This window comes from Anguilla rostrata, chromosome 3 (assembly GCF_018555375.3).
Source record: "Anguilla rostrata isolate EN2019 chromosome 3, ASM1855537v3, whole genome shotgun sequence".
Taxonomy (NCBI): Eukaryota; Metazoa; Chordata; class Actinopteri; order Anguilliformes; family Anguillidae; genus Anguilla; species Anguilla rostrata.
The window spans coordinates 3,484,697-3,510,001 of record NC_057935.1 but is presented as its reverse complement, the minus strand read 5'-3'; the positions used below and the strand labels follow the sequence as shown (position 1 = coordinate 3,510,001).

Genomic DNA, 25,305 nt, shown 5'->3' with positions numbered 1-25,305 from the left:
ACTACAGCGTGTTTATCTGTGTGTTTGCACTGTTAAGGTCCAGCACAAATACCAGCTGAGCCCGAAAGCAGCATACCACAGCTTATTTTAAACATCCTACCCATTTGTACGGCCGGATATTTTCACTGCCGCGACTCGGGTTAAGGCACTCGCAAACGTGAACGGCGGCAGTGCCACCAACCACCTGGGAATCAAACCTGCAACCTCAGTTACGATTCCCAGTTCTCCGACTCTGTCTATGTTTGACGTCACTGACGCCGTCGTATTGAGCTTCCCCCACCATGCTGTACTGAAAGCGAATTCCTCTGACCTCGGTCGTGTGGTCATTAAAAGTGATTGATTGTTTGATTTATTGATTGATTGATTATGCTACGGTTCGCCTCCCTGCCGATGAGAGAGGATGTTAACCTGGAGAGCTCTTTATTCTGAACACACGGTGTCAAACACGGGTCTGCCAAGCCAATAAATGATGTAATCGACATGCATATTAAACCGAGGGGGGGGGGGGGGGGGGGTGGTCTGAACTCACATCCGAGTCCATCTCCGGATACTTCCTGCCCTTGCTCTTTCCCAGACACTTGGTTTTCCCACCTTCCAGAAGCTGGCACCAGAAGCCTTTCTTGGGATCGAACCTGCGGTCGGGGACAGAGGGATGACGGCGGGGAATTAGAGTCGGGATTAGGCCCTGATTTCCCCGTCAGACGGCAGCTTTTCCTTCCGTTCCTCCGCTACGGAAAAGCGTTCGGAGAGGGAAAGACACGTCTCCAGCGCTCGCCAGGGAAGGAGGCGCACAGATGTTACTGTTTACTCGTCTGCGGGTGCAATTACACACAGACGGGGCTGAGGGAGGGGGCTGGGAGGGGGGGGGGGGGGGGGCCTGGAGGTCAAACGGTAGAGAGGGGGAATGAGACAGTGTGTACAAGCAGGACTTGGGAACGAAGGAGAGACAGAGAGAGAGAGAGAGAGGAAATGAGGTAGAAAGATAATCTGCGGAATGCCAGAGGTGGAGTAGGGAGGCAGACGGAGAGAGAGAGAGAGAGAGAGAGAGAATAGGGTGATAAAAGGAGGAAGGATGAAAAAAGAAATGGAAACATTTGGAGGCAAAGAGGAATTTGGAGGGAGGGGGTTAGGAAAAGGAGACAGAGAGGGAGAGAGAGAGAGAGAGAGAGAGTAGGGTATTTTAAAAGCCCTCAAGCCCCTTGCATTCTCTCGCAGAGGTAGCAGAAAGGCAGCCCAAAGCGAGAGGATCAGCGGTAAACCCAGAGGAGCTCTCCGGAGAGCTCAGAGGCTCAGGCGTACCAGCCCTGCACAGACAGCGTGCTCCTTCAGTCCCGCCGCCACAGACCTGGACCGAATGCCACACTTACGACCGCACAAAAGCCTTCTCACCAACGCTACAAGGGTTATAGTGTTAACAGTGCTTCTGGGAACACACACACAGACACAGGCACAGGCACGCACGCACGCGCGCACACACACACACACACACACGTGCGCTTGCACGCACACATGGACAACGCGCGCGCACACACACAGACACACGTGCGCTTGCACGCACACATGGACAACGCGCGCACACACACACACACACACGGATGTACTCACGCCAAGATCTTGTGATAGTTCACGGTGTTCGCCAGGCCCAGAAACTTCTGGATCTTGTCCATGACCGCAGCCGGTTCGGTCCTGAGCATCTGCCCGTCCAGAACGAGAAGCTGCGGGGAGGCGGACCGTTAGCGACCCGAAGTGTTAGCGACTTCCACAAGAGCAAGACCACCGCAGACGAGCCGCGCGAAACCGTAAAACTGTCACATCTACTTACACAAGAACACGAGCGCACATAATGATGAGAACAGGCCACCTAGACTCGCAAATTAGCCCACAAATCACACAATAAGCAGCACTGCAGCGAGCCTGGATCTGAACACCCCGAGAGTCACTGCCTCTATCACACGACCTGGCAAGCTGTTTCACACATTTACTGTCGTATTGATTGTTATTATTTTTTAAATCGTTATCATGATTCTTCATCTGCTTCATTAATTCATCTGAGGTGGCCTGTTATAGGTTCCTTGACCCAAACACTGAGCTCAGGGCTGTGATGACGGGAGCGCTTGCCTCTGACCCCCATAGCCACACCCACACCCCCCATGGCTCCACCCCCCCATAGCCACACCCACACCCCCATGGCTCCACCCCCCATGGCCACCACACCATCCACTGTGGCCAAGACCCCCCCGCCCCCACCTCCCTGCCCAAGACCCCACCCCCTGTGGGCACCCTCCATGACTCCAACCCCCGTGGCCACACCCCCCACAGCTCCACACCTCTGTGGCCACACCCCACCCCCCCACCATGACTCTGACCCCCGTGGCCACACCCACCCACCCCCCATAGCCCCGCCCCCCCCGGGGCTCCCACCTGACTGGGGAGGTAGTGGCTGAGCCAGTGCTCCAGGTGCGTGGCGTACCAGCCCGGGACGAGGCAGCGGTTCTGCAGGACCCGCAGCTTGACGGGGGCGTCGTGGGCGGCGGTGATCACCTCGTGGAAGGTGTACTTCAGCGCCACGGGGTCGTCATGGGCACGCTGGTGCTGGAGAGGGGGCGGGGAGGGGGTCAAGGAAACAGGGCCTTAAAGCAGAGGTTGCGGGTTTGATTCCCAGGTGCTGTATGCTATGTTCGATTCAAATTATTTAAACGTTATTTGTGCAACCCTTTTTAATTTTTTTATTTAAGAGAGGTGCTGTCACAAAGACACTTTACAGAGGAAATGGAGGGGAAAAGAAAATTGGGCAAAAACTAGACCTGAACCTCCCAAAAAGCGAGCAAGCATGTGAACTGTGCAACTGTGGGTATAAGAGTGTCCAATAAATGCCTAAACGTACAAGTTAGCAGGAAAGAGTTACTGGCTTTTGGAACAAGATACAATTCCCATCTACAGTTAAAGCCAACATATAAGGCCCTCAGAAGTGTAATTTTCTGCAATGGTGGAATTAACCACCAACACCAACATCTCTAATTACCTTTTATTGTTTCATAGAGACACAAATATTTTGGCACATTATCTGTAATGTTTAAATCATCACCATCAAACGACCACATATAAAACTTCACATAAACACGGTTTTATAATGCAGATATCTCACACACTGTAAACTGAGTGTATATTTTCAGACAGGTACCTATAATTGGCACTGGTTTATATGTATAACAAAGATATAACTCATCCCGTTAAAGCGCCGTTTCTATGCGCAAAATGATTCGCGGTCTGGTGTGGAACCCACGGATGTATCGACGCTGACTGGGGCTTCCAGCCCGGCGTGGGGACGCTGAATTTGTCCGCAGCCCCTCCCCCAGAGCGGCCATGGTTGAGTCCGAGACTCACCTGGTACCAGGAGTAAGCCCGGTCGGCGGGATTGATCAGGATGGTGATGATTTTGGCTTTGGGCAGAAGTGCCGCGGCCCGTCGCGCCGCCACCTCCGAGTCAAAGTAGTTGGCGCTTTTCTCGAAGTAGAAGTCCGAGCTAGTGTTGGAGGGTAGAGGGAAGTACTCCATGTACCTGCGCCAAAAAAACGGACAGGACGTCACGAGATTAAAGTTGCAGAGCCGAAAACGTTTTTCCACAAAAGATTACCATTCCCATTAACACGCATCACGAGCTTCCCTTGCTTTAGTTTTAATAAGCGCCATTGGCCGGAAATCTCATCGTCGCAATGTAATTTTATGTCCAATTACGGTTGATGGTCAAACCGAACGTCAAGAGAAGAAAGGGAAACCGCAAGCCCAATTGGCCACAGTCTCCGCTCCGAGGAGGATAAAGCGCTGGCGATGAGGCAGAAACAGGTAAGACTTATAATAAAAGGGAGCTGCTTGTCGAGACACAAAACGTAATCACGTCTGGAACTCCGGCTCCGCCGAACAAGAGAACGCGACAAAGCAGACGGATCGAGCTTCTCTCGCGGTTTAAAAAAAAGAAAACCGCTTCGCTTTCATGTTGCCAGCCGCTCATCAAAAACACGGTTGAGGGATTAAAAAAAAAAAAAAAAAAAACTTCTCCGTGTTTCAAAATATCAAACCGTCAGCCAGTTTCATTTTCGGGGGCCATAGCACCGCAAACCATTAAGATAATTACAATCAAGGTGCGGCACAACTGTGGCAACGAAATGCCAGGTTCCCCCGCTGTGAAACAAAGCCGTTATTAAAATAAGACGACCACCATTTAAATTCAAATCAGGACTTTTAATGCACTCTGAATTATTCATTTTCAGCTGTAGTGTTTTAAAAAACACTGTGCAGGACAAAGTTAACTTGAGAATGAGGCGATTTTCTTTTTTTTTTCCAACGAAAAACCAATTCGGGTATTTGCCTCTTAAATGTCCATTTTGTTTACGTCTGCGAATTGGCTAAAATCTCAGAGCTGGAGAAAAGAACGGTCTTGCCTTTTTTTTAGAATTTGATCACATACGCCTACAGCAGATGGTGCACAAGCGATGTCGCCACACAGGGCTGGAGTGAGAGGCTAAAGATAAACGAAATTCAGGCAGAAGCGCCCTCCCGTCCACTCGCATCCCTGCATCTTAACCCAGGCGAACTGATCCCGCTCCAGCGCCGGTACGTTAGAACGGCGCTCGCAGGATGCCCTAGCCGGCTAATGCACACTGACACGCATTAAGTCCGAGCCGCCGGCTCGGTGACATGGCTCCTATTTATTTTAAATAGCTTCGCGGGCGCTTTCGCATCCCGGGCTGGGAGCGAGCTGTCGGCTGGGGAGAAACATTTAGTTTATGAGCATTCTGGCTGAGCGGAGGAGACACCGCTGTGCTTTATGCACCACTATACACAGACAGCACGCACATGCACACAATCCCACACACACAAGCACATACACACATACAACTAATGTGTAGACATATAACACGTGCACACACACACATACGTGTGCGTGTATGTATATATACTTTATTTACAGGTCATGTATGTGTGTTAATGTGTGCGAGGACCCAAAACTTGCATTCCTGCCTCACTCGTATCCCCCAATTATACTGAAGTGAAGGGGGGGTGCAATCACAGAGAGAGAGAGAAAAAGAGAGAGGGAGCGGGAGAGACCAGGAGAGACAGAGAGGGAGAGGGAGAGGGAGAAAGAGAGAGAAAGAGCGAGAGCAAGAGACAGAAAGAGAGAGAGAGCGATCAGTGAAGCGTCTGGCATAGCCCATGAGTGTCAGAATCCGGTCCTGGGGGGCCGCACGGTCTGCTGGTTTAACTCCAGTCCTGGGGGGCCACAGGGTCTGTTGGTTTAACTCCAGTCCTGGGGGGCCGCAGGGTCTGCTGGTTTTCCGTGCGTTTCAGCACCAGGGATTCCTTTAAGTCTTTGTTTCTCACCTTGTTTCCAAGGCATTAACTGACTGCTGATTAAAAGAAAACAAAAAACCCGCAGACACTGCAGCCCTCCAGGACCCCCGGTGTAGACTGTTTGTGAAAGGTGTGTGTGTGTGTGTGGGGGGGGTGGGGGGGCACGCACCAGTCGATGCCCTTGTGGTAGTTGTGGCCGTTAAAGAACTGGATCTCCTCGAAGGTCTCTTTGCTCGGGTAGTTACTGGTCAGGTCTGGGTGCATCCCCAAAAAGAGGTAGAGGGCTGTGGTACCTGGAGAAAGAGAAAGGCAGAGAAAGAGAGGAAAAAAAAACAAAAAACAAATAAATGACCAATCCATACAGATACCCATGTGAAGAGGACAGCCATATTTTGTTGGGGGATGGTTGGGGGTGGGATGATTCCAAGAACCCTGACTGACAGGAGCTCTCAAAAAAAAAAAAAAAAGCAAAGTGCTCCAATTGTACAGAGATGGGAATCGCGTGGGGTGGTTGGGGCCCAATGTGAGATCTTCTCAGGGGGCCCAAAATCCCTTGCGGGGCCCTGCCTGCGAGCATCATTCTGGGTAATTCTTGCCAACAATGACCTTCTCGGTGGGGCCACCTGCTGCTATGAAGCCGCTTCAAGATACCCGGACTCGATTGAGCCAAGATGGCTCCCCTTGCCGTACACCGTCACGGCAGTGGTGGCTGTTCAGTCCCAGGGAGGTTGTGTCATGTTTGCGCTTTTCCACCGCGAGACCAAATAAAGCTAAACGTTCTACACGCTCACGCTTCTGACCCAGGCGAGCGCCGTCCAGCGCGCTGGGGCCCCCCGAGGCTCGACCAATCAGAGGTCACGCGCGTGCGTACGCGCAGCCAACCAACGGGGACGATGATTAACGGCGAGCCTGGCTGGGCTGGCGCGCGGGCTCTCGTCCTGATGTACCCTTCTGTTTTTAATTACACCGCGCCACCGGATGCCAGGGAAAAGGCTGGCGCGTGCCAGGATGGAGCCGCATTCGGGCACCACGCGTCAGCGCAGAGATACCGAGCAAGAGCCCATTAAAAACGGAGGGATGGAGAGAGGGAGTGAGAGAGAGAGAGAGAACATCGCTGTTTGGGGGAGGGGCTCAGGACAGGCATACCCGAGAGTTAGACCCGCTACACTGTAGCACCAGCCCAGGGGTAATTACACCGCGAGAAATAAAGGAAGTTACACGTCCAACCCCCTTAATCCAGTTTTTATTGAAACGATTAACAGTGCCATTCAGGCACCTTGCAGGAAAGGGGGGGGGGAATGGCTCCCTTAAGACGACCTGTTTAAGAGCCTAATTATCCCCCGCAAATAAACACGCGCGATTCTCACCGTCCTACGCGTCCCGCGGTCGTGGTGAGGTCGAGAAGACGAGAAAACAGCGGCCTTCTGTTCCCAAGTCCTCCCGCTGTGACAAACAAAGTGAACCACGCGACCGGTGGTCACTGCCGAGGACCGTCAGCGCAGTTCTTATCACGGCCAGCAGGGGGAGCCACACCTACACCTACACCTGTCTGTCTGTCGCTCACCTGTCTTCTGAGGTCCGATGATGAGGAGCTTGGGGAACCGGTCGCACGTTTTCTCCTTTGACCAGATGTCCTTGTGCCTTTTGTCCTCGCAGGGGTCCTGTAGGACAGAGAGGTCAGAGGTCACGGTAGCCATGGAGACTAGGTTCATTCTTCTCTCAACAGGTTGGCAGCAGCCAAGTGGATAAGCACAAAGGGCATTATTACATTACTGGCAGACAGGAGATGTTTTTTTAAAATCCAGATTGACTTGCACAATGTTTGCATTTTCCATTCATACAGCTGGATATACACGGAAGCAATGCAGGTTAAGTACCTTACTCAAGGCACTTAATGGCTGTGTCCTACTTTGGAATTAAACCTGGAACCTTTAGGATAAAAGACCAGTTCTTTACCCACTAATGAAGTTTATATATATATATAATAAAAGCATATAGTAAAAGTTCATAAAATTATATCAAGTCCAACATCAAATGGAAAAAAAGAACTGATACAATAATTTATAGTAGGCCTATTTATTTTTTTTACGATGACATCACTAAACAAAAATATTCAGCATACACTGAACACATACTTATATTTCCACCAGCCTAATCCTGCTCTTACATCATAAGTGCTGTTCTCAGAACGTGCACCGTCTGACCACCAAGGCAGCCTGGAGATCAGGCATGGCCTGGATCAGACTAGAGAAAAATAAAACCTGTAAAAAAAGCCAGTTTGAAAGCTGAATAAACACTCACTTGCAATTGTAAGCCAGCTGAATAACGCCCCTCCAGGGGGATATTTAAAACTAAGCTTCAGCCAAGGCGGGACGGGAGGCCGGGGGCGGGGGGGGGCGGGGGAGGATCGGCGTTTCAGTCGGTATAAAAACACAAACACGCGCTGGTGCAGTTACAAAAGCCACCACCGCTTCACCTGTCTGACACATTAAGACTCGCGAAACAAAGACCAGACAGGACCGGTTAGCAAAACCGCGCATTGACCGCATATTTAACCGGGCAGATCGCCTACAGTAAGTGCTCCATTCGCCTCTTGCAGTGGCTACCTGGGCCAGTCAAAGTGGGGCAGGGAATGCATGGGATTTTTGCGGGCAGACTAAAGGGGCCGATTTGGTCAGTGATTCTCAACCCCGGTCCAGGGAGCCCACTGTGTAAGCTGGTTTTACCCAAAGCCAATCACTCGATCGATTAAGACCGTGGAAAATGTGTTTTAGTTTGGCCAGAATTACGTGGTTAAACGTATTTTAACACTGCAAGTTTGGCTCCTTGCCATTTGCGGTCAGTAAACTCCATTCATTTCATACAGATGGTTTCACGTTCCCCACACTCTCAGCCAATGGGAGCCGGCTGATTTCACCTGTCAGTCTGAAACTGAATCAATCAGAATTGTGTGTCATATCGTGCGTGCAGGACAGTAAATGAAAGCATAAGTCGGTCTGACCGATTGAAATTCCTGCGATGTGAATATGGGGCATTTATTTTATGGGACATAGACGGTTATTTCTGGCAATAATGTGACTCGAAGAGGGTAAATCGTCCTTCAATGGCCATAAAAAGTCTAATTAAGATCAATTAGCAGCTAATTACAACACAGCGCTTGTTACTATGGCTGGGACAATAACCAGCATACAGTGGATCCCCCCCATCCCCCCCATCCCCAGGACCGGGGGGTTGGGAAACACTGGGTTTAGGCAGCCCAAGCAAACGTTTCCGGAACAATGACGTGGGGACGTGGAATGTACCACCACACCCGTGAGCACTGCATCACGTTTATTTGGCAGACGCTTTCACCCGAAGCGACGCACAGTAAGTGAGCAGGGGTGTAACGCCGCAGATAAACGTTAGGAAGGAGGCTCTGATAAACGGCCGCTCTCGTTACGCAAACGCGCTAGCGTACGCTAGCTCCGTAGGGCCCAGGGAGACAAACGCGCTAGCGTACGCTAGCTCCGTAGGGCCCAGGGAGACAACGCTTAGCGACGCTTCAGCCCAAGCGGCCCAGGGAGCAAACGCGCATAGACGTTAGCAAGCTCGTACGGCCCAGGAGACAAACGGCTAGCGTACGCTAGCTCCGAGGGCCCAGGGAGACAAACGCGCTAGCGTACGCTAGCTCCGTAGGGCCCAGGGAGACAAACGCGCTAGCGTACGCTAGCTCCGCAGGGCCCAGGGAGACAAACGTGCTAGCGTACGCTAGCTCCGCAGGGCCCAGGGAGACAAACGCGCTAGCGTACGCTAGCTCCGCAGGGCCCAGGGAGACAAACGCGCTAGCGTACGCTAGCTCCGTAGGGCCCAGGGAGATGACCGTGCGTAGCTCAGCTCCGAGCGACCCCTCCGCCGTCCGTTTCAGAGAAACGCGGAGAGATCCGTCCGCAGCACACCGAGATTCTGGCGGCGTCCGAACCACCCCCACAACCGCCCCCCCCCCCCCCCCCCCCCAAGACCGAAACTGACCATCTGCTTCTGGCTTTAAGGTACGGTGGGGGGGGGGATCAGACCCACTTCTTACGCAACCCAATTAATCACACCACAGTTATTCTTGCTCCCTCAGTCCCAGAATGCAGCACTCCTGGCGCGTGGCCGATATCCATCACAATGAACAGATCAAACGTTTGTTTTTTTTGTTTTTTCCCCCAGCAACTCTTGCAGACATTAAAAAAAAAAACAAAAAAAACAAAACACGTCAATTTCAATGAAAGGTCTGAGCAGTCCAGCTCTTCAGACGGCAGAGGAAGGTTTTACAGGAAGTGGCAGCCAGTCTCTGCTCTCTCTCTGAGAGGAGAGAGACAGCGGCCGCCCTCGTCAGGTAATGACTGGCACACGGCGGAGAGAGAGAGAGGGCGAGAGAGAGAGCGGGCGGAGGAGAGAGAGGGAGAGAGCGAGAGAGCGGGCGGAGGAGAGAGAGAGAGAGAGAGAGAGAGAGAGAGAGAGAGAGAGGAGAGAGAGAGGAGAGAGAGAGAGAGAGCGGAGAGAGGAGGGAGAGAGAGAGAGAGAGAGAGAGAGAGAGAGAGAGCGGGCGGCGGGGCACACTGGGGAAGGTCACTCACACAAAGGAGCGCTTGTGTCATAACGAGGAGGAGAGAGGAGAGCCGCTCTGTTCCCAGGAGACGCGCGTGTGCACGTGACTCTGTCTCACACACACACACACACACGCACACACACGCACACACCACCGCACACAAAATATCACACACTGCACACACACACATCACACTCGCACACACACACACTCGCACACGCACACACCCAGTCACTCACACACACATGCACGTGCTCACACATACACACACACATACTCACACACACACAGACACAGTCTCACACACACACACACACACACATGCACGAGCTCCACACTCACAACTCACACCGCACACACACACACACACACACACACACACACACACACACACACACACACACTCACACACACACACACGTACACACACACACACACACACACAGCGCAGTCCCCACAGGTGGATGAGGAAGAACAGGAGCAGCGCTTTGCGGAACGTGCTCACAGGTGCGACACTAATCAGGTCTCTGTGGTTTTTCTAAAACCCTCTTAACAAAATATCAAAGGACACAAACAACAAAACAAGCAAAACAAAAAAAGACTCAGAAAACCAGAAACCCTTTCAGCCGAAGCAGAAAATCATTACCTCACCATAACCTGCGTTCCACACCACGCACTGCCATTTAAAAGAGCGACTGCATCAACTGTGCCCCCCAGAGCTCTCTCCTTCCTCCCATCCCTCCCTCCCTCCCCTCATCTACCACATCATCCCTCCGCCTGTCCCAGAATCAGGAACACAGGGGGTCATAAGGTGGTCCCTCTCGATGTGAACGGCTGAGATTTGAGACTCAAATAAAGACGAGAAATACGGACAGCCTCTACATCACAGCGACTGGTTCCGCATTTCAAGGGTCCGTCCGTTTCCCCTTCCCGTATTGCAAGGCCCAAATGATCCAGACCGTTACCTTCTTCTGAGTGCATTTCTGTCAGAGCTCTGAAACACCCATTAGAAATTCGGCCAGTTCCCCTCCTCCAGAGTTTACACTCCAGGGTTCAACCGCAGTACCCCTCGAGAGCCAAGGTGGGGTCACTCCCTTCCGTGGATACGCGCGCTCTCTCTGTCGCGGTCTGCCCGAGACCACGCCGCCGCCGCCGCCGGCTCACTTCCTGTCCCCTTAGAGAGCGCGGAGAGCAGGAAGTGGAACGGAAACCTCACCTGCCAGAGCGGGTCTCTCTCCTCCGGAAAGATCTGGAAGTAGCGCTGGGCCAGCTGAGCCGGGGGGAGGGTCTGCAGCCTCAGGTTGGTCCAGGACTGCAGGAAGCGCACCAGGTTGCGGAAGGTGAGCAGGCCCAGCCGGTCGTTCCCGTAGTTGGACAGGTGCGTCATGAACACGCTGATCTGGGGGGGGGGGGGGGAGGGGGCGCGGAGGACAAAAGAATGAGAACCAGAACGGCAAGAGACGAGGCCTGGCTTGGAGACAAAGCGAGGGGGGGTGGGGAGACGGGGGGGGGGGGGGGGGGGGGGATTTGTGCGAATACGCAGATTTGCAGTGCAAACATGGCCGCCTTTAGTCGCAGGGCACAATGAAGACGTGTGTAGCAGGTGGACTGCAGGCTGAAGTAATGGAGATCTCCATTGTGATGGCAGAGGGTGAAAGCACCCAGGTGGGTAAGGCATTACTGTGGGTGTGTGCTGTTTTCTTGTGTGTGTGTGTCTGTGTGTCCATGTGTGTGTGTATGCGTGTGTCTGCTTGCGAGTGTGAGAGTGTGACAGATCGAGAGAGTGAGAGGGAGGGAGGAAGGAAGGAAGAGAGAGAGAGGGAGGGACAGAGGGAGGGAGGAAGAGAGAGAGAGGGAGACTTACAGGGTTTAGGAGGACCGTGAGGAAGAGTTCTCCTCCGTTTATTAGTTTGTCCAGCTCCTTCGGGCCTCCGGGGTACTCCTTATAGAAGATGGTGTGAGTGAAGAGTCCACACGTCTGTCTGGGCAAGACCTGCACAAAGACAGACAGACAGACAGCACTGAGCTAACCGCTGTATGAACACACTGACAGAACACACACACACAGACACACACACACCATGCACGCACGCACACACACACGCGCGTGCTCACACAAGTACGCACACACACGAGCTCACACGCACACACACATACACACAGGCGCGCACACACGCACACACACACAAACAATGCACACACAGGCACGCGCACACACACAAACAATGCACACACAGGCGCACACACACACAGCAGAGTGCACGTCCTTCACCCACCCAACACAGGACCCTCTCCCAGGCAATAAGACTGACACCACAATCCTTTGTCTCTTCCATAATCCTCATATCATATCGTGCCATTTACGCCTTCATTTGGCGCGAAGCTAAACATTCACATTAATACTTATCCCCGGGGCCTACACGGGGAAACGAACAGACGCGCGGGCGCGACACCGCCGCTCAGAAAAATCAGAGTATCAATCACGACTCTTCCCTCCGCGCGCGCGTTCCATCTCAAGGACGTCGTCGCCGAACGGGCTTCAAATCAGGCACAGCCCTGATTGGATGACATTTGTTACGCGATACGCGAATTCGTCTACATTTCATTAGCAGCCGCCGCTGCGGAGAGACTTATCGTAACGGCTGGGAGGGAGGGAGAGAGAGAGAGAGAGAAAGAGGGGGAAAAAAAAACGAAAGCATTTTAAGAGACGAACTGGCAGCTCCGAGCTGCGAAATGTCAATGAATGGGGATGATTCAGAGCTGGAAATGAAATGGCTGTTAGAAAACCTTTCTGAGGAACAGCCAGAAATCCCTGTCTGAAGTACACCAGCAGGATCAACACTCGCAGGTAGTACACTCAGGATGCACACTCGCAGGATGAACCTTTGCAGGAAGTGCACTCGCAGGAAGTACACTCAGGATCAACACTCGCAGGTAGTACACTCAGGATGAACACTCGCAGGATGAACCTTTGCAGGAAGTGCACTCGCAGGAAGTACACTAGCAGGAAGTGCACTCGCAGGTAGTACACTCAGAATGAACACTCACAGGATGAACCTTGGCAGGAAGTGCACTCGCAGGAAGTACACTAGCAGGATGAACACTCGCAGGAAGTACACTAGCAGGATGAACACTCGCAGGAAGTACACTCACAGGAAGTACACTAGCAGGATGAACACTCGCAGGAGGAACGAGACCTGTGATGCTCCACCCACATAACTTACTGCCATGAAAGAGGGACAAAAAAACCTCAAAAAAAAAAAAAAAAGCCAGACATCAAACAAAAAACATCTGGCAACCTAACGAGGCACGTGCGACAACACAAACTACGCACGACCGCAGTCAGGGTTTTCAAGTACAGGTTCGGTGAAAATATAAGCTTAGCTTCACCGGCCAAAACCAGCTGAGGATATACATTCTGTTCCTGCTCTTCAGTAAAGAATCAAGGAACAACTTAAAAACAACCTCAATTCATCAAGTGGTCGGCTGGAACAAAAACCCATACACCCAGGACTCAGTTTGAGAAGCCCTGCTTTATATGGCTTGGGGGGTGACGAGGAACCAGAAATAAGTAAAGGACACGTTGGGGAAAGTGACAGGTGGGTGCAGTTAGCTCACCCCACCACTAGGGGGCAGCTGAGTTTGAGACGCGAGTCTGGCCTCCGCCAGTGGAATCTGCCAGGTGACCCGAGGTTGCCAAGGGAACGTCTGTGTGGGTTGCTGTGGGGTATGATGATGGATTAATAGCCGAGAGGAGCTATACGTCCCAGACTGACCTGCAGGCGGGCTATCAGATGCTGGATGCCAGGGGGGCTAACACCACGGGCTAAGCTAAGGGCTAACACCACAAGCTTAGCCAAGGGCTTAGCGCAGCAGTATGGGAACTGGGCTCGCACCCTAAAGACTGCGGGTTCAAATCCCAGACAGGACACTGCCATTGTACCCTTGAGCGTGGCACTTAACCTGACTCGCTTCAGCACATATCCAGCTGAGATATATACACGTTCCACACTGAGAAACTGGAAAAGCTGTGTGTACGTTTCGCTGGATGAGAGTGTCTGTGAAATGCGTGTACGTTCCGTAAAGCACTGCATTTGAATGCAGGAGGCTAGCACACAAATCTCTGGATTTTGACTCCAAATACAGCCTCTTTGCGCCCTCCGGCGATTCAGAGCTCGTTTTGAGAGGGGTGCACAGTGTACGGAGAGAAGGACGTAATGCGCCTTCACCATCCAAACCCCCGCACCCCCCCACCCCCCCGATAAGCTGCCTGTTCACAAGCCTCTGCTGCCTGTCAGAAATGACTGGGCTGCAGCAAGAGGTCTGCGCCAAAATGTCATTTGCCAAATTGCAACGTAAATACAATAAAATATTATAAACTCTGCAATTCTTGCTTGTGAGCAGAAATGGAGAATGTGCAGTAGACAGAAATACAGGCCATTTATCATGAAATGGAAAACCTGAAATGTCACGTGGGAGACTTTGCCCTGTTTAAAAAAGCCCTCAGCCCCACTCTCCTGAACTGCATGCACTCTGTATCAGGGTCGTTTGGGGGGGAGGGGGGGGGCAGGGGGGTGTCAGTTCCATTTTAATTCAGTCAATTCAGGCAATGAATGGACGAATGGCCACAATGATCTGTGAGTACTTCTCAGTTCATGAATTGGAGTTCAATTAACTGTTGGAACTAATTGACCTGAAATGGAATTCAGCACAACCCTGTTTTGTACTCCTTCAAACTGATTAAAATAAGGAACAGAAGAAAGAGAAAAAAGGATCTTAGAAAATCGCAGGACCTTTTTTTTATTTTATTTTATTTTTTTAGAAAACCTCAGTTTGCAGGACCATGCTACTGAAGGTGTGGTAAAGGTATGCAGATAAAGGTGAGGTAAAGGTAAACAGGTAGAGGTGTGGTAAAGGTAAGCAGGTAAAGGTTCAGTAAGCAGGTAAAGGTGAGGTAAAGATAAACTTGTAGAGGTTCAGTAAGCAGGTAAAGGTGTGGTAAAAGGTAAACAGGTAGATGTTCAGTAAGCAGGTGAAGGTGAGGTAAAGGTGCTTACGCTGATTCCACTGTGGATGAAACCCCGACGAAATCGGGCGGGCTTGAGGTGGGGGTACTCCTCTGTGCTGGTCACCTTGATCCCCCAAACCTTTTTCCAGGCATCGTACAGCTGCACATGCACCGGGTACACCCCAGAATGGTGGGGTGCCACAGCGTACCCCATGTTGGTGGGGATCCCGTGTTCCTGTACGGAGAGAGAGAGAGAAAAACCGACTTCCTGTTTACACTGGTCTCAACAGCAGAGGTTCCAGACTGTGATTGGGCCAAATCACAAACACATCTGGATGTGGGCGGGATCCGATTCAGCCGGGAGCCAACACAAACGCTACCGGCATGCCTCTCCTCCCGTCACCAACATTCTACCGACGAATAACATCCCATAATAACCCCGAGGAAGTAAAGAGACGGTCTGTTGCCGAGCGCGTCGTCGGGTAGGACGGAACACCGAGTGCAACAGCCAGGAAAAACGCGATCTCGGGCCACAAGCAAGGAATGAGACATCCGACAGTTAAAAATCAAGCGTAATCACAAGACCACATACATCAATATATAAAGAATCTCAATCTGTCAGCTTCATCAGATGTAAGATGGCTAATATGAAGAGGCTAACGCGCTTCAACGAACACCCACTACCCCTCAACCGACATTTTTGACTTTGACAGAGCACGGTCTACCCCTCCAACAGCACCACTACCAACAGGCAGCTCAGCACGTCATTCAGAAATGATCCCCCCAATTACGCTGTTCAGTGAGTTCATCACTGTAACGTCTGTCTGAGGTTAGCTCTCAGCTATTAACTGCTAAGGGCAACAAAAAAAAAACGCTAGATGACGACGTTCTGACCGAGGAACGACATTTTCTTCCCTTTATTTCTTAATGGGCTGTGACGGTCTATTCCGCGCCACAGCGCCCCCCTGTGGCCGCGCCCTGACTCACCGCGGCGAAACGGCGGTTGAGGAGCATCTGATCGGCCAGCACCGTCTGGTTGTGGAAGAGGTGAGGCTGCATGTGGCTCCACATGTGGGGGAACCACCAGAACTCCTTCACATAGGAGAGCAGGAGGTCGTCCCCCAGGTCCTCCTCATCTGTACCTGCAGATAAAAACACACACACACACACACCCCCAGGGGATGAAGCACAGCTAATGCTTGAGCAAACGTATGTGCACTAATACATGCTCACACAATCAGAAACACAAACACATACACAGTCACACGCGCACACACACACTCTCTCTGTCTCACTTACATGTGTGCCTGTGCCCACGCACACACACACACACACACACTCTCTCTCACACGCATACGCACGCACATACACACACACGCACAAGCAGACACATTCTCATACACAAACACTCTCTCACACACACGCACACAGAACAGCTGTACAAATAAAGTGCACACAGGAACAATGGCACTTGCGTTTGGCCTACGGCCAATATTTCCATTGGCGTAATCGAGGTCAAATTGCCTGTGTTTTTAACAGCACAACAGCTGTGCCCCACCTGGGAATCAACCCTGCAGTTACAGAACAGGCCACACTGCCGCACTGCTTTGGGCGAACGACTCAGACTTCTCCGCGGTCGCCCTGGCCCCCCTTACCCGCGTGGAAGAACTTTCCGGAAAAGCCCAGGTTGAAGGTGAAGTTGGGGACGTAGGTTCTGAGGTGATTCTGCGTCTCTAGCAGCGCCTGGAGAGATAAGGAGAGCGGTCAGCATCACAACGCCACACACACACACACACACACACGCAGTGCACACACACACACACAACACACACGTGCACACACACACACACATACACACACACACACACGCGCACACTCACACATGTGCACACACACATACACGCACGCATGTGCACACACACACACACATACAAACACGCATGTGCACACACACACACACACACGCATGTGCACACACACACACACACACACACTCACGCTCAAGCTCCCACGCACATACAGACACATACACACACAGGCACGTGCGCACGTGCACACACACATACACACACACTCACGCGCACATACAGACACAGACACATACACATACACAAACACACATCCACACATGTACACATACACGCACACCTACACGAACATGCACGCGCGCACACACACGCGCACAGACAAACACACACAGACACAGACACACACACACGTACACACAGACGGACAGATCTGCGCTCGAACCCACTCGCTCGCTCGCTCGCCCGCCCGCACAACCCTGCGCCTAGGAGCGGGAGAGAGAGAGAGAGAGAGAGCGCCTCCCAAACACGCTCTCCGCCCTCATCACCCAGTCAGCGCTCCGTCTGAAAGCCCCTCTGATCTCCTTTGATTTGTTTGCGGGTCTCGTTTCATCTTCCCCTTCAGACGCGGGGAAAAGAGCGCGGGTTTCGCGTCTCAACGTCCCGGCTAACAGCCGTCAGCGCGAAGACGCTCCGATTCACGCCAGCTCGTACTCCCACCACCTCCGATACAACATTTATCATCCCGCGATTACAAAACAAAAGGAGGAGGAGGAGAAATGAAAGGGACAACGCAAACAGACGTGAAATATACCTGCCCCCGGCTCTTTATAGTGGCAGGCCCCAAAAGACGGGGGGGTGGGGGGGTGGGGGGTGGGAATGACAGAAACTCAAGAATCTCGCTCTGCTTTCTCTCTTTCTCTGACACCTGAAAACACTTCACCTGAAAAAGGTTGACGGACAAGAAAGCGAACGTTACGGTTTGGACAGCTGCTGACCCAATCCCACAATCCCACAATCCCACGCAAGCTGCACTTTTCTGTTTCTTTACTTAACTGCGGATTTAAAAAATAAAAAGAAAAGAAAAGAAAAAGAAAAAAAGGAAGACCGCGCTGTCCTTCCCCTCGGGGGAACGCTGGCATCTCCCAGCCTGGGCGGTCGCCAGGGCGCTGCGCGTAGCGACAGAAATTACTCATTCATTTATTTATTTATTTATTTATTTTCTGACGCAATCCTTCCGCTAACAGACGACGGGCACGCCCGCGCGTGGGTCCCACCTGAAGCGGCGTCGACTCCCTGAGGAGCCACATCTCCTAGCTTACGCAACACGCCTGGGACGTGCCTCAGAAACCCACCGTTCGTCACACCGTCACCAAAAAAACACAAAGAGCCCCACCCCTGTCACGAGCATGTCGCATGGGCTTAAGCCCCGCCCCCTCAGAGTCCACACCCAGAGTTCCCCACTTCTGTCACGAGCATGTCGCATGGGCTTAAGCCCCGCCCCCTCAGAGTCCACACCCAGACTTCCCCACCCGACCCCACCTGGGCCTTCACTGTCATTGCACAGACACGCACGTCCCTCATCGTGATACAGCCTACATCTTATCCGTCCTGCACCATCTGCTAAATGCCTGTAATGTAATGTAATGTAATGTAAGTGGTGTGGGTTTAAGGGAGTGAGACCCTTCTGATGATTTCTGAGGTTCTCAACCTGGCTAAAGTCAGCTAACTGTCGCCAGCATAAATCAAACGTTTTATCAGTTCGGCAGGAATGTTTTGCAAACATCGGCTAAAATGTCTGAACAGGCAACGGACGACAAACAAAACGTCTGCCGAGAAGGCAGACGCAGTGGGAACGAGACGAACATTTGGCTGCACAAATGCAATTCAGTGCACCTGCGATGGCAATGTAATGCAATTTCATGCATGGCTGAATACAGTGTAATTTAATGCATGCATGAATGCAATGTAATGTAATTTAATAGGTGCATGAACACAGAGTAAAACTGCGAGCATTGTTGGGCTGAATGGCCTGTTCTCATCATTATGTTATGTTATGTAATTTAACGCAGGTATGAATAGTGTAATTTAATGCAAGTATAAATGCAATGTAATGTAATTTGAATGAATGAATGAACCATTGCGTTTGTATAGCACTTTTCCGAACACTCAAAGTGCTTTACATTGATGAGTGAGAACTCAAATCACCCACCGCCAATGTGTAGCACCCACAATTATGGGAAATGGAAATGGACTGCATTTATATAGCGCTTTTATCCAAAGCGCTTTACAATTGATGCCTCGCATTCACCAGAGCAGTTAGGGGTTAGGTGTCTTGCTCAGGGACACTACGACACGCCCAGGGCGGGGATCGAACCGGCAACCCTCCGACTGCCAGACAACCGCTCTTACCTCCTGAGCTATGTCGCCCCACAATTAAATAGGTGCATGAACACAGTGTAATTCAATGCATGTCTGAACGCAGTGTAATTTAACAGGTGCAGGAACGCAGTGTAATTTAACGCATGCATGCATGAACAGTGTAATTTAATGCATGCATGTAGCGCAATGCTTTTTTAAATGCGCCGCATGCCCGCATCGCGGCCGGCCGCAGACGCTCACCTTGACGTCGGGCACCTTCATGCGCGTGCCCTCCTTGCCCACGAAGATGTCGTCGATGTCCACCAGCAGGTAGCGGTCGAGCGAGAGCGAGAGGCGCTTGCCCGTGAGGAAGGACACGGCGTCCACGAAGACCAGCTTGTGCAGCCAGAAGTTGAGGTTGTTGCCGAAGAGCACGCGCTGGATGCCGTCGTGGAGGCCCAGGTCCTGCACCACGGACGTGTGCAGCGCCGCCCCGCCCGCGCCCAGCTGCGGCACGCTCTCCGCCGACTTGGTCTTGGCCAGCAGCACCGGCTCGTAGGTGGAGTGGTTGGACTGGAACACGGTCCAGTCGTCGCCCGGCAACGGGCCCCGCTCCACCGCCCGGGCCTTGGTGATGAAGAGGAGCGGCGACTTGGGGTTGACGCTGCAGTCCTTCAGGCCCAGGTTGGAGTGGAGGAAGAGGGGGAAGCCCTTCAGCTGGGCGCTCAGGAGGCTGTTCTCATTGGCCTGCAGAAGACACGGGGGGGGGTTAAGAGAGATGAGGTCATGGCTAGGGTCACATGACAGCTTGTCAACTTAGCTCAGGACCTGGCCAGAGGAACTGCTAAAGATTGAGCACATAATCAAATAGACCTCTCCATGGGGGATGTGAGGTCTTTTGCATTTTTAAAATATTTTCTATAGCCCTAATTTATTTTGAGTTTCTTCTGTATAACTTCAATATAAACACTTGAATAGTCCTATACACATGACATTTACATTCTTATTATTATTTGGTTGTGTGCCTGCATTTAATACACAGTCAATAACATCCAAGATCATTCACAATGAGACGCGGATCCTTTTAACCTACCCCCCCCGATATTGGATACGTGTTAATGGGATTCTAAAATGCTCCAGGGTATTGTGTGTGTGTGTGTGTGTGTGTGTGTGTGTGTGTGTGTGCGAGCGAGCGAGTCGAACCGAAGTCAGGGATTTCGCGCACGCTCGACCGCGGTTTTTTTGAGCGAACGCGGCAAAACCCGGAAATTTCTTAAAAGGCCACGAGATCGTAAGCGTTCTGCGGCGCACGAGGCGCGCTTTACGATCATGCCCTCGCGGTCGGCGTAATTAATTCGGGCGGGCGGGGCCTCCCCAGCGCCGCGTTCTTTTTTAGCGGCTCTCTCTGCCATCGCGGTTTCTCGCGCGACCCCAGGAATGCGTGACATTTAAGGGGGGTCGGCCACGCCGTCCTCCTGCGACCCCGGGGGGCAGCCGCCACAATCGCCTGTTTACCACGGCACTTTAGCCAAGGCCAAGACCCCGCCCCCCCCACTGTGGAGCCAACCACACGCCGACCGGCAAAAGTTCAGGGTCCCGTCTTTCAAGAGCTGTGAACTGGGTCTGTGGGGTGTGTGTGTGTGTGTGTGTGTGTGTGTGTGTGTGTGTGTGGGGGGGGAGTGGGGTATGTGGTGTGTGTGTGTGTGTGTGTGGGGGAGTGGGGTATGTGGTGTGTGTGTGTGTGTGTGTGTGTGTGAGAATGTGCGTGTTTTTTTGCAGGGCAGTAAAAATAGAAACTTTTCTATTTACAGAGAAGTACCGAAGAGAAAAGGAAGCTCATTGTGTCCATTTATAACTGAGAGACAGAGGCCTGCCCTCTACTGATCAGTATGAGGATCGGCCATTGGTCAGCTCTGAGAGAGCAGTCCCTCCCCTCCCCTCCAGCCAATGGCACAGAACTGGGCTCAGGGCAGCAGTTTCCAACGGCAACAAGGGCCCAAATGTTTCGGAAACCCCGCGCGTCCCTTTTACCCTTGCCCCCGCCACAACACCCCCCCCCCCCCCTCCCCCCCCAACACTCCCACTCCAACACAAACTAAAATAAGAACGGAAACAATCAGTCACTCGGCTGATTGCATTCTGAGTAATACGGTTCACGGAATCCCCCCCCCGCCTCCTCTGCTCTGATTGGCCACCCTTGCCGGGCCCCCCGCGCCCCCCCCCCCAAAAAAAAAAACAGGGATTCTGAAAACAGCAAAGACATCCCTTCCAGCTGGGTATTTATGCACCTTTATTCAACTAATCACTGCCTTGAACGAATCAATACAGCCTCCATTTTCTTCGGGCCGCCAGAATGATCTTTAATGAGAGCCGGAACACCTGTTAAGACTGAAAACCTCTCCTTAGCAGCAGCAAGGTGCTCAAAATGAATGCCGCCTCCCTCTGCTATTCATCAGACTCCCTTCAAATAGAGGCTCTTGTTGGCAATTCCTCCATAATTAGCTGGAGCACATATGGCGAAGCTATAGCTACTTATAGAAGCCGCTTCCGCGCGGCACGCGACGCCGTTTTCACTGAAGATTTGAACAGCCCTCATCTCGTCTTTCCCTGCGACAGATGCGCGACCTCGGCTGAATGTACTCACTATCACTCCTGAGCGCCTCAGTTATTAACCACAAGGGATGGAATAAGAGAAAGAAATCGTTTTTCTACTTTAAATGTCTGTTACTTTTTTTTTTGGACTTGAGGTGAGTTCTCAATAAGATCTTAAGACCCTTTCCTTCACAAACACAGAGACGGTTAACCCTCTCCTCTCTTGGGGTGTTGATCAAACGCACTCAGAAGGCCGGGAGTTTAGTAGTTTATATACGGCCCGGCGTCTTAAGAACTAATGTTATATTCTACCCAACTGTCGATTTTCAACACTGTAAAAGCGCAAATGTCCAGCTAACTTATATCAAACAGGATTTATGTGGAACAGGATTTATTTCAAACCAATTTATGTGGAACAGGATTTATTTCGAACAGGATTTATGTGGAACAGGATTTATTTCAAACCAGATTTATGTGGAACAGGATACATGCGGAACAGGTTTTATGTGGAACGGGATACATGCGGAACAGGATTTATTTTGAACAGGATACATGCAGAACAGGGTTTTTGTGGAACAGGATACATGTCAAACACTCGTCATTATGGCCAGAGGCCTGCACAAGGACCAACAGGATGGGGCTCAGGCAAGCTGCAACTTGCTCGTGTAATTAAAGCCAAGTACTGCAGTTAGCGGTCTGTTCTCCACTCTCTCCCCCTTTCTCTCTCATTCTCTTTCTCTCTCATCCCTCTCTCTCAATCCCTCTACCTCACTCTCACCCTCCCTCCTCTTCGTTCCCCTCATCTTCTCTCCCTCTCCCTCATTCTCGCCCTCCGTCTCTCTCTCTCTCCCCCTCTATCTCTCCCTCCCTCCCCCTCTCCCCCCCTTCCCTTCCCCTCAGCAGAATGAGGCCGGGTCTTGCCGCAGTTCTCACACGGACGCGAGTCTGGACACGATCAGAGGCTGGAAATTATTTACGCTTCCCCGGGAGGAGGAGAAAAAACGAAGGGAAAAAAAAAAAAAACCTCAGAAAGTACACAGATGCCTGTGAGTAACGGACGCACAGGGCGGGATGAGCCGCATGGCGGGGGGGGGGGGGGTTGGGTAATCACCGCGTCTGGACTGGCCTGCAAGCCCCTGCAGGGGACCGGCGTTTCGGCTAAAGGGATGTGCGTCCCGTGTCAGGATTAATCAATCAAAGTGTAATTAGAGAGAGCATTTAACAAAAACACTAGATATGATGCACTTTGCAGCATGGCCACAACCTAGCCTGACCCAAAAAACGAGCCTATGGAGACAGTGGCAGGTGGCAGATGGCCTGTGTGTGTGTGTGTGTGTGTGTGTGTGTGTGTGTGCGTGTGTGTGAGAGAGAATTTCTGCGAGCGGGAGAGTGCCTGTGTGTGTGTGTGTGTGTCTATGGGTGTGTGAAAACACTTCATAGAACATTATGGGCATTCCTAAATTCACAAGTTCATAAGTAGTCTCCAGTACTGCCTAAACCAACTGACCAGGATCCTGATGACCGACCCCACCCTTCCTTCCAGGCCCCTAAGGAGCGCCCCCACCTTGAAGAATCCCATGATGCCCACACCGTAACTCCACGCAGTACTTGAAACAAAACCATAAAAACCAGCAGACAACCTGCGGAGTTCGCCACCCCGGGCGTAAACGCGCAGTTCTCCTCCAGGGGGCGCGCTCTCTCTCACCTTGAAGAAGCCCATGATGCCCACGCCGTACTCCACGCAGTACTTGTCCAGCAGCTCGCGGTTCCAGGCGTCCAGGTTGACGTACTTGAGGATGTTCTCGTAGACGACCAGCGCGAAGCGGCCGCGGTCCTTGTCGGTGAGCGTGGGCATGTCGCCCTTGCCCGGCGAGATCTCGGTGCGGTAGCGGAAGCGGCTGGACTCCAGGATGGCCACGATCTCCTGGCCCAGCTGCGAGTAGAGGCTCTCCACGAACACCAGCACCACGGGGTCCGTGCGGGACGAGTCCGCGGGGCGCAGCGTCTTCAGCGGGAACAGGCGCGGGGGCGTGGCCCGGGGGTCGTCGCAGTCCGCCGAGAGGCCCTCCGCCCCCCCGCCGCCGCCCCCGCCCGCCGGCTCCAGCTCCCGCCGGACGCCGTACAGGAAGTAGGCGGAGACGAAGACGCTGACCATGCAGAAGAGGAAGAGGAGGAGCAGGCTGGTCTGGAGGGTGAGCTGGCGGAAAGGCCGCCGCAGGCGTCCGCAGCAGAGCATAGTCCCGCCCCCTCCCCTCCCCCCCACCCGCCCCCACGCACACACACACACAAAAAGAGAGCTGGACGCGCCCCCTCCTGGTCCGAAATGGAACGACGACGGCAGCAGCAGCAGCGGTTAGAACGACACAAAAAGAAAAAAGAAAAAAGAAAAAAAAAAGGAAAAAAGAAAAAAAGGCTTAAAGGTAGGCTCTCCCGCGTGACGCGTCCTTCATGTCACCATGGCAAAGGGCTGGTGGGTGTGGCGTCGTCAGGGGAAACCATCGGCCTGGGCAGCTGCCCAATCAGAGGGCGCACGCACCCTTCCCCCCACCCCCCACCCCGCCCCGCCCTTTCCCGCCCACCCACAGTGACGTTCTAGGTTTTTGGGCGAGGTCAGCAGGCAGGTGGAACAGGTGGCCGGGGCGGGGGAGGGGGCGGCCCCAGAAGGTCGAAGTGGAGGTCAAACGGACTGGTGGGCGTGGCTTCCTCCCGACAGCTCATCCCCGAATCATTCCGTTGGCCGGTTCCTGGCAATCTGAAAAACAAAAATACCGATAAACGTTAAACACCAGCCATAAAATAACTCTTCTTTTAAATGACCTCATTTCCTCCTTTACGACCCAATCAGGATTAAGACAAAAAAAAACTCACTTTCGTGGGCCGGCACTCATTTACAACCCCATCCAAAAAAATAAATAAATTAACAAAATAAAAAAATGAAGAAATACATAAAAACAAGCTTCCAGCCGGCAGAGTAAACACCGCCCAGGTAACGTGGCGGTAAACGGACCGCGGCGGAGAAACCGCTCACGATCCGTCCCTCAGCCGGACGTCGAGCGCGTCGCGCACTAATCGCTCCCAAACGATTCTCCCTCTAATTTACAGCTTTCCTTTCAACTTAATGAGCCTGGTGGGGAGGGGGGGTGGGAACGGCTTAACACGAAGCCAAAAAAACTACAGAGCGCACATCAGCGTGCGGGACAGGCGCGGTGAGGCGCGGCCGCGGCGTCGGAATGCAAAGAGGCCCCGAGACGGCCTCGTTTCCGGAAGGCCGCGTGCGCAGAGTGCGCGATGGCGGCGGCGGCCGCTCGTATCGATCGGGCCGAGCTTCAGATAACGATCCCTCCTACTCTCCCCCCCATTAACTTCAAAGGCGCAAAATCTTTAAATCTTTCTCGCTCTGAAAGGAAGAGATCTAGAGCTTCAGAGTGTGGAAGCAAGGGGAGAGGAGGGAGGGGAGGGGGGTGGGGGTAGGGGGGGGGAGTGAGCAGGGATAATGACCCCCAGACAGAATCAAACCACAGATGGATTTGGGATGAAGGGAGGGGGGGGAGCGAAGCTAAGCCCCCGGTTAAACGCGGCAGTAAAACCCATGCATGCGTCAAATTGAGCTTCTGAAG

General features: G+C 52.5%; 1 protein-coding gene across 2 annotated transcripts in view; it reads right to left on the bottom strand.

The window, feature by feature from the left end:
- The window catches only part of ndst1a (N-deacetylase/N-sulfotransferase (heparan glucosaminyl) 1a), a 95,224-nt gene that overhangs the window by 6,904 nt on the left and 63,015 nt on the right, over positions 1-25,305 (bottom strand). For both annotated transcript variants that reach the window (XM_064325471.1, XM_064325472.1), the window contains exons 3-15: positions 23,394-24,440; positions 19,358-19,843; positions 16,586-16,673; positions 15,918-16,072; positions 14,980-15,165; positions 11,787-11,915; positions 11,139-11,321; positions 6,914-7,010; positions 5,519-5,642; positions 3,385-3,559; positions 2,422-2,592; positions 1,606-1,715; positions 530-632 (exon numbers count right to left, since the gene is read on the bottom strand). In XM_064325471.1, coding sequence (XP_064181541.1) covers positions 530-632; positions 1,606-1,715; positions 2,422-2,592; positions 3,385-3,559; positions 5,519-5,642; positions 6,914-7,010; positions 11,139-11,321; positions 11,787-11,915; positions 14,980-15,165; positions 15,918-16,072; positions 16,586-16,673; positions 19,358-19,843; positions 23,394-23,924 — 2,538 coding nt within the window. In that variant the 5' untranslated portion in view covers positions 23,925-24,440. The remainder of the gene's footprint in view (positions 1-529; positions 633-1,605; positions 1,716-2,421; positions 2,593-3,384; positions 3,560-5,518; positions 5,643-6,913; positions 7,011-11,138; positions 11,322-11,786; positions 11,916-14,979; positions 15,166-15,917; positions 16,073-16,585; positions 16,674-19,357; positions 19,844-23,393; positions 24,441-25,305) is intronic.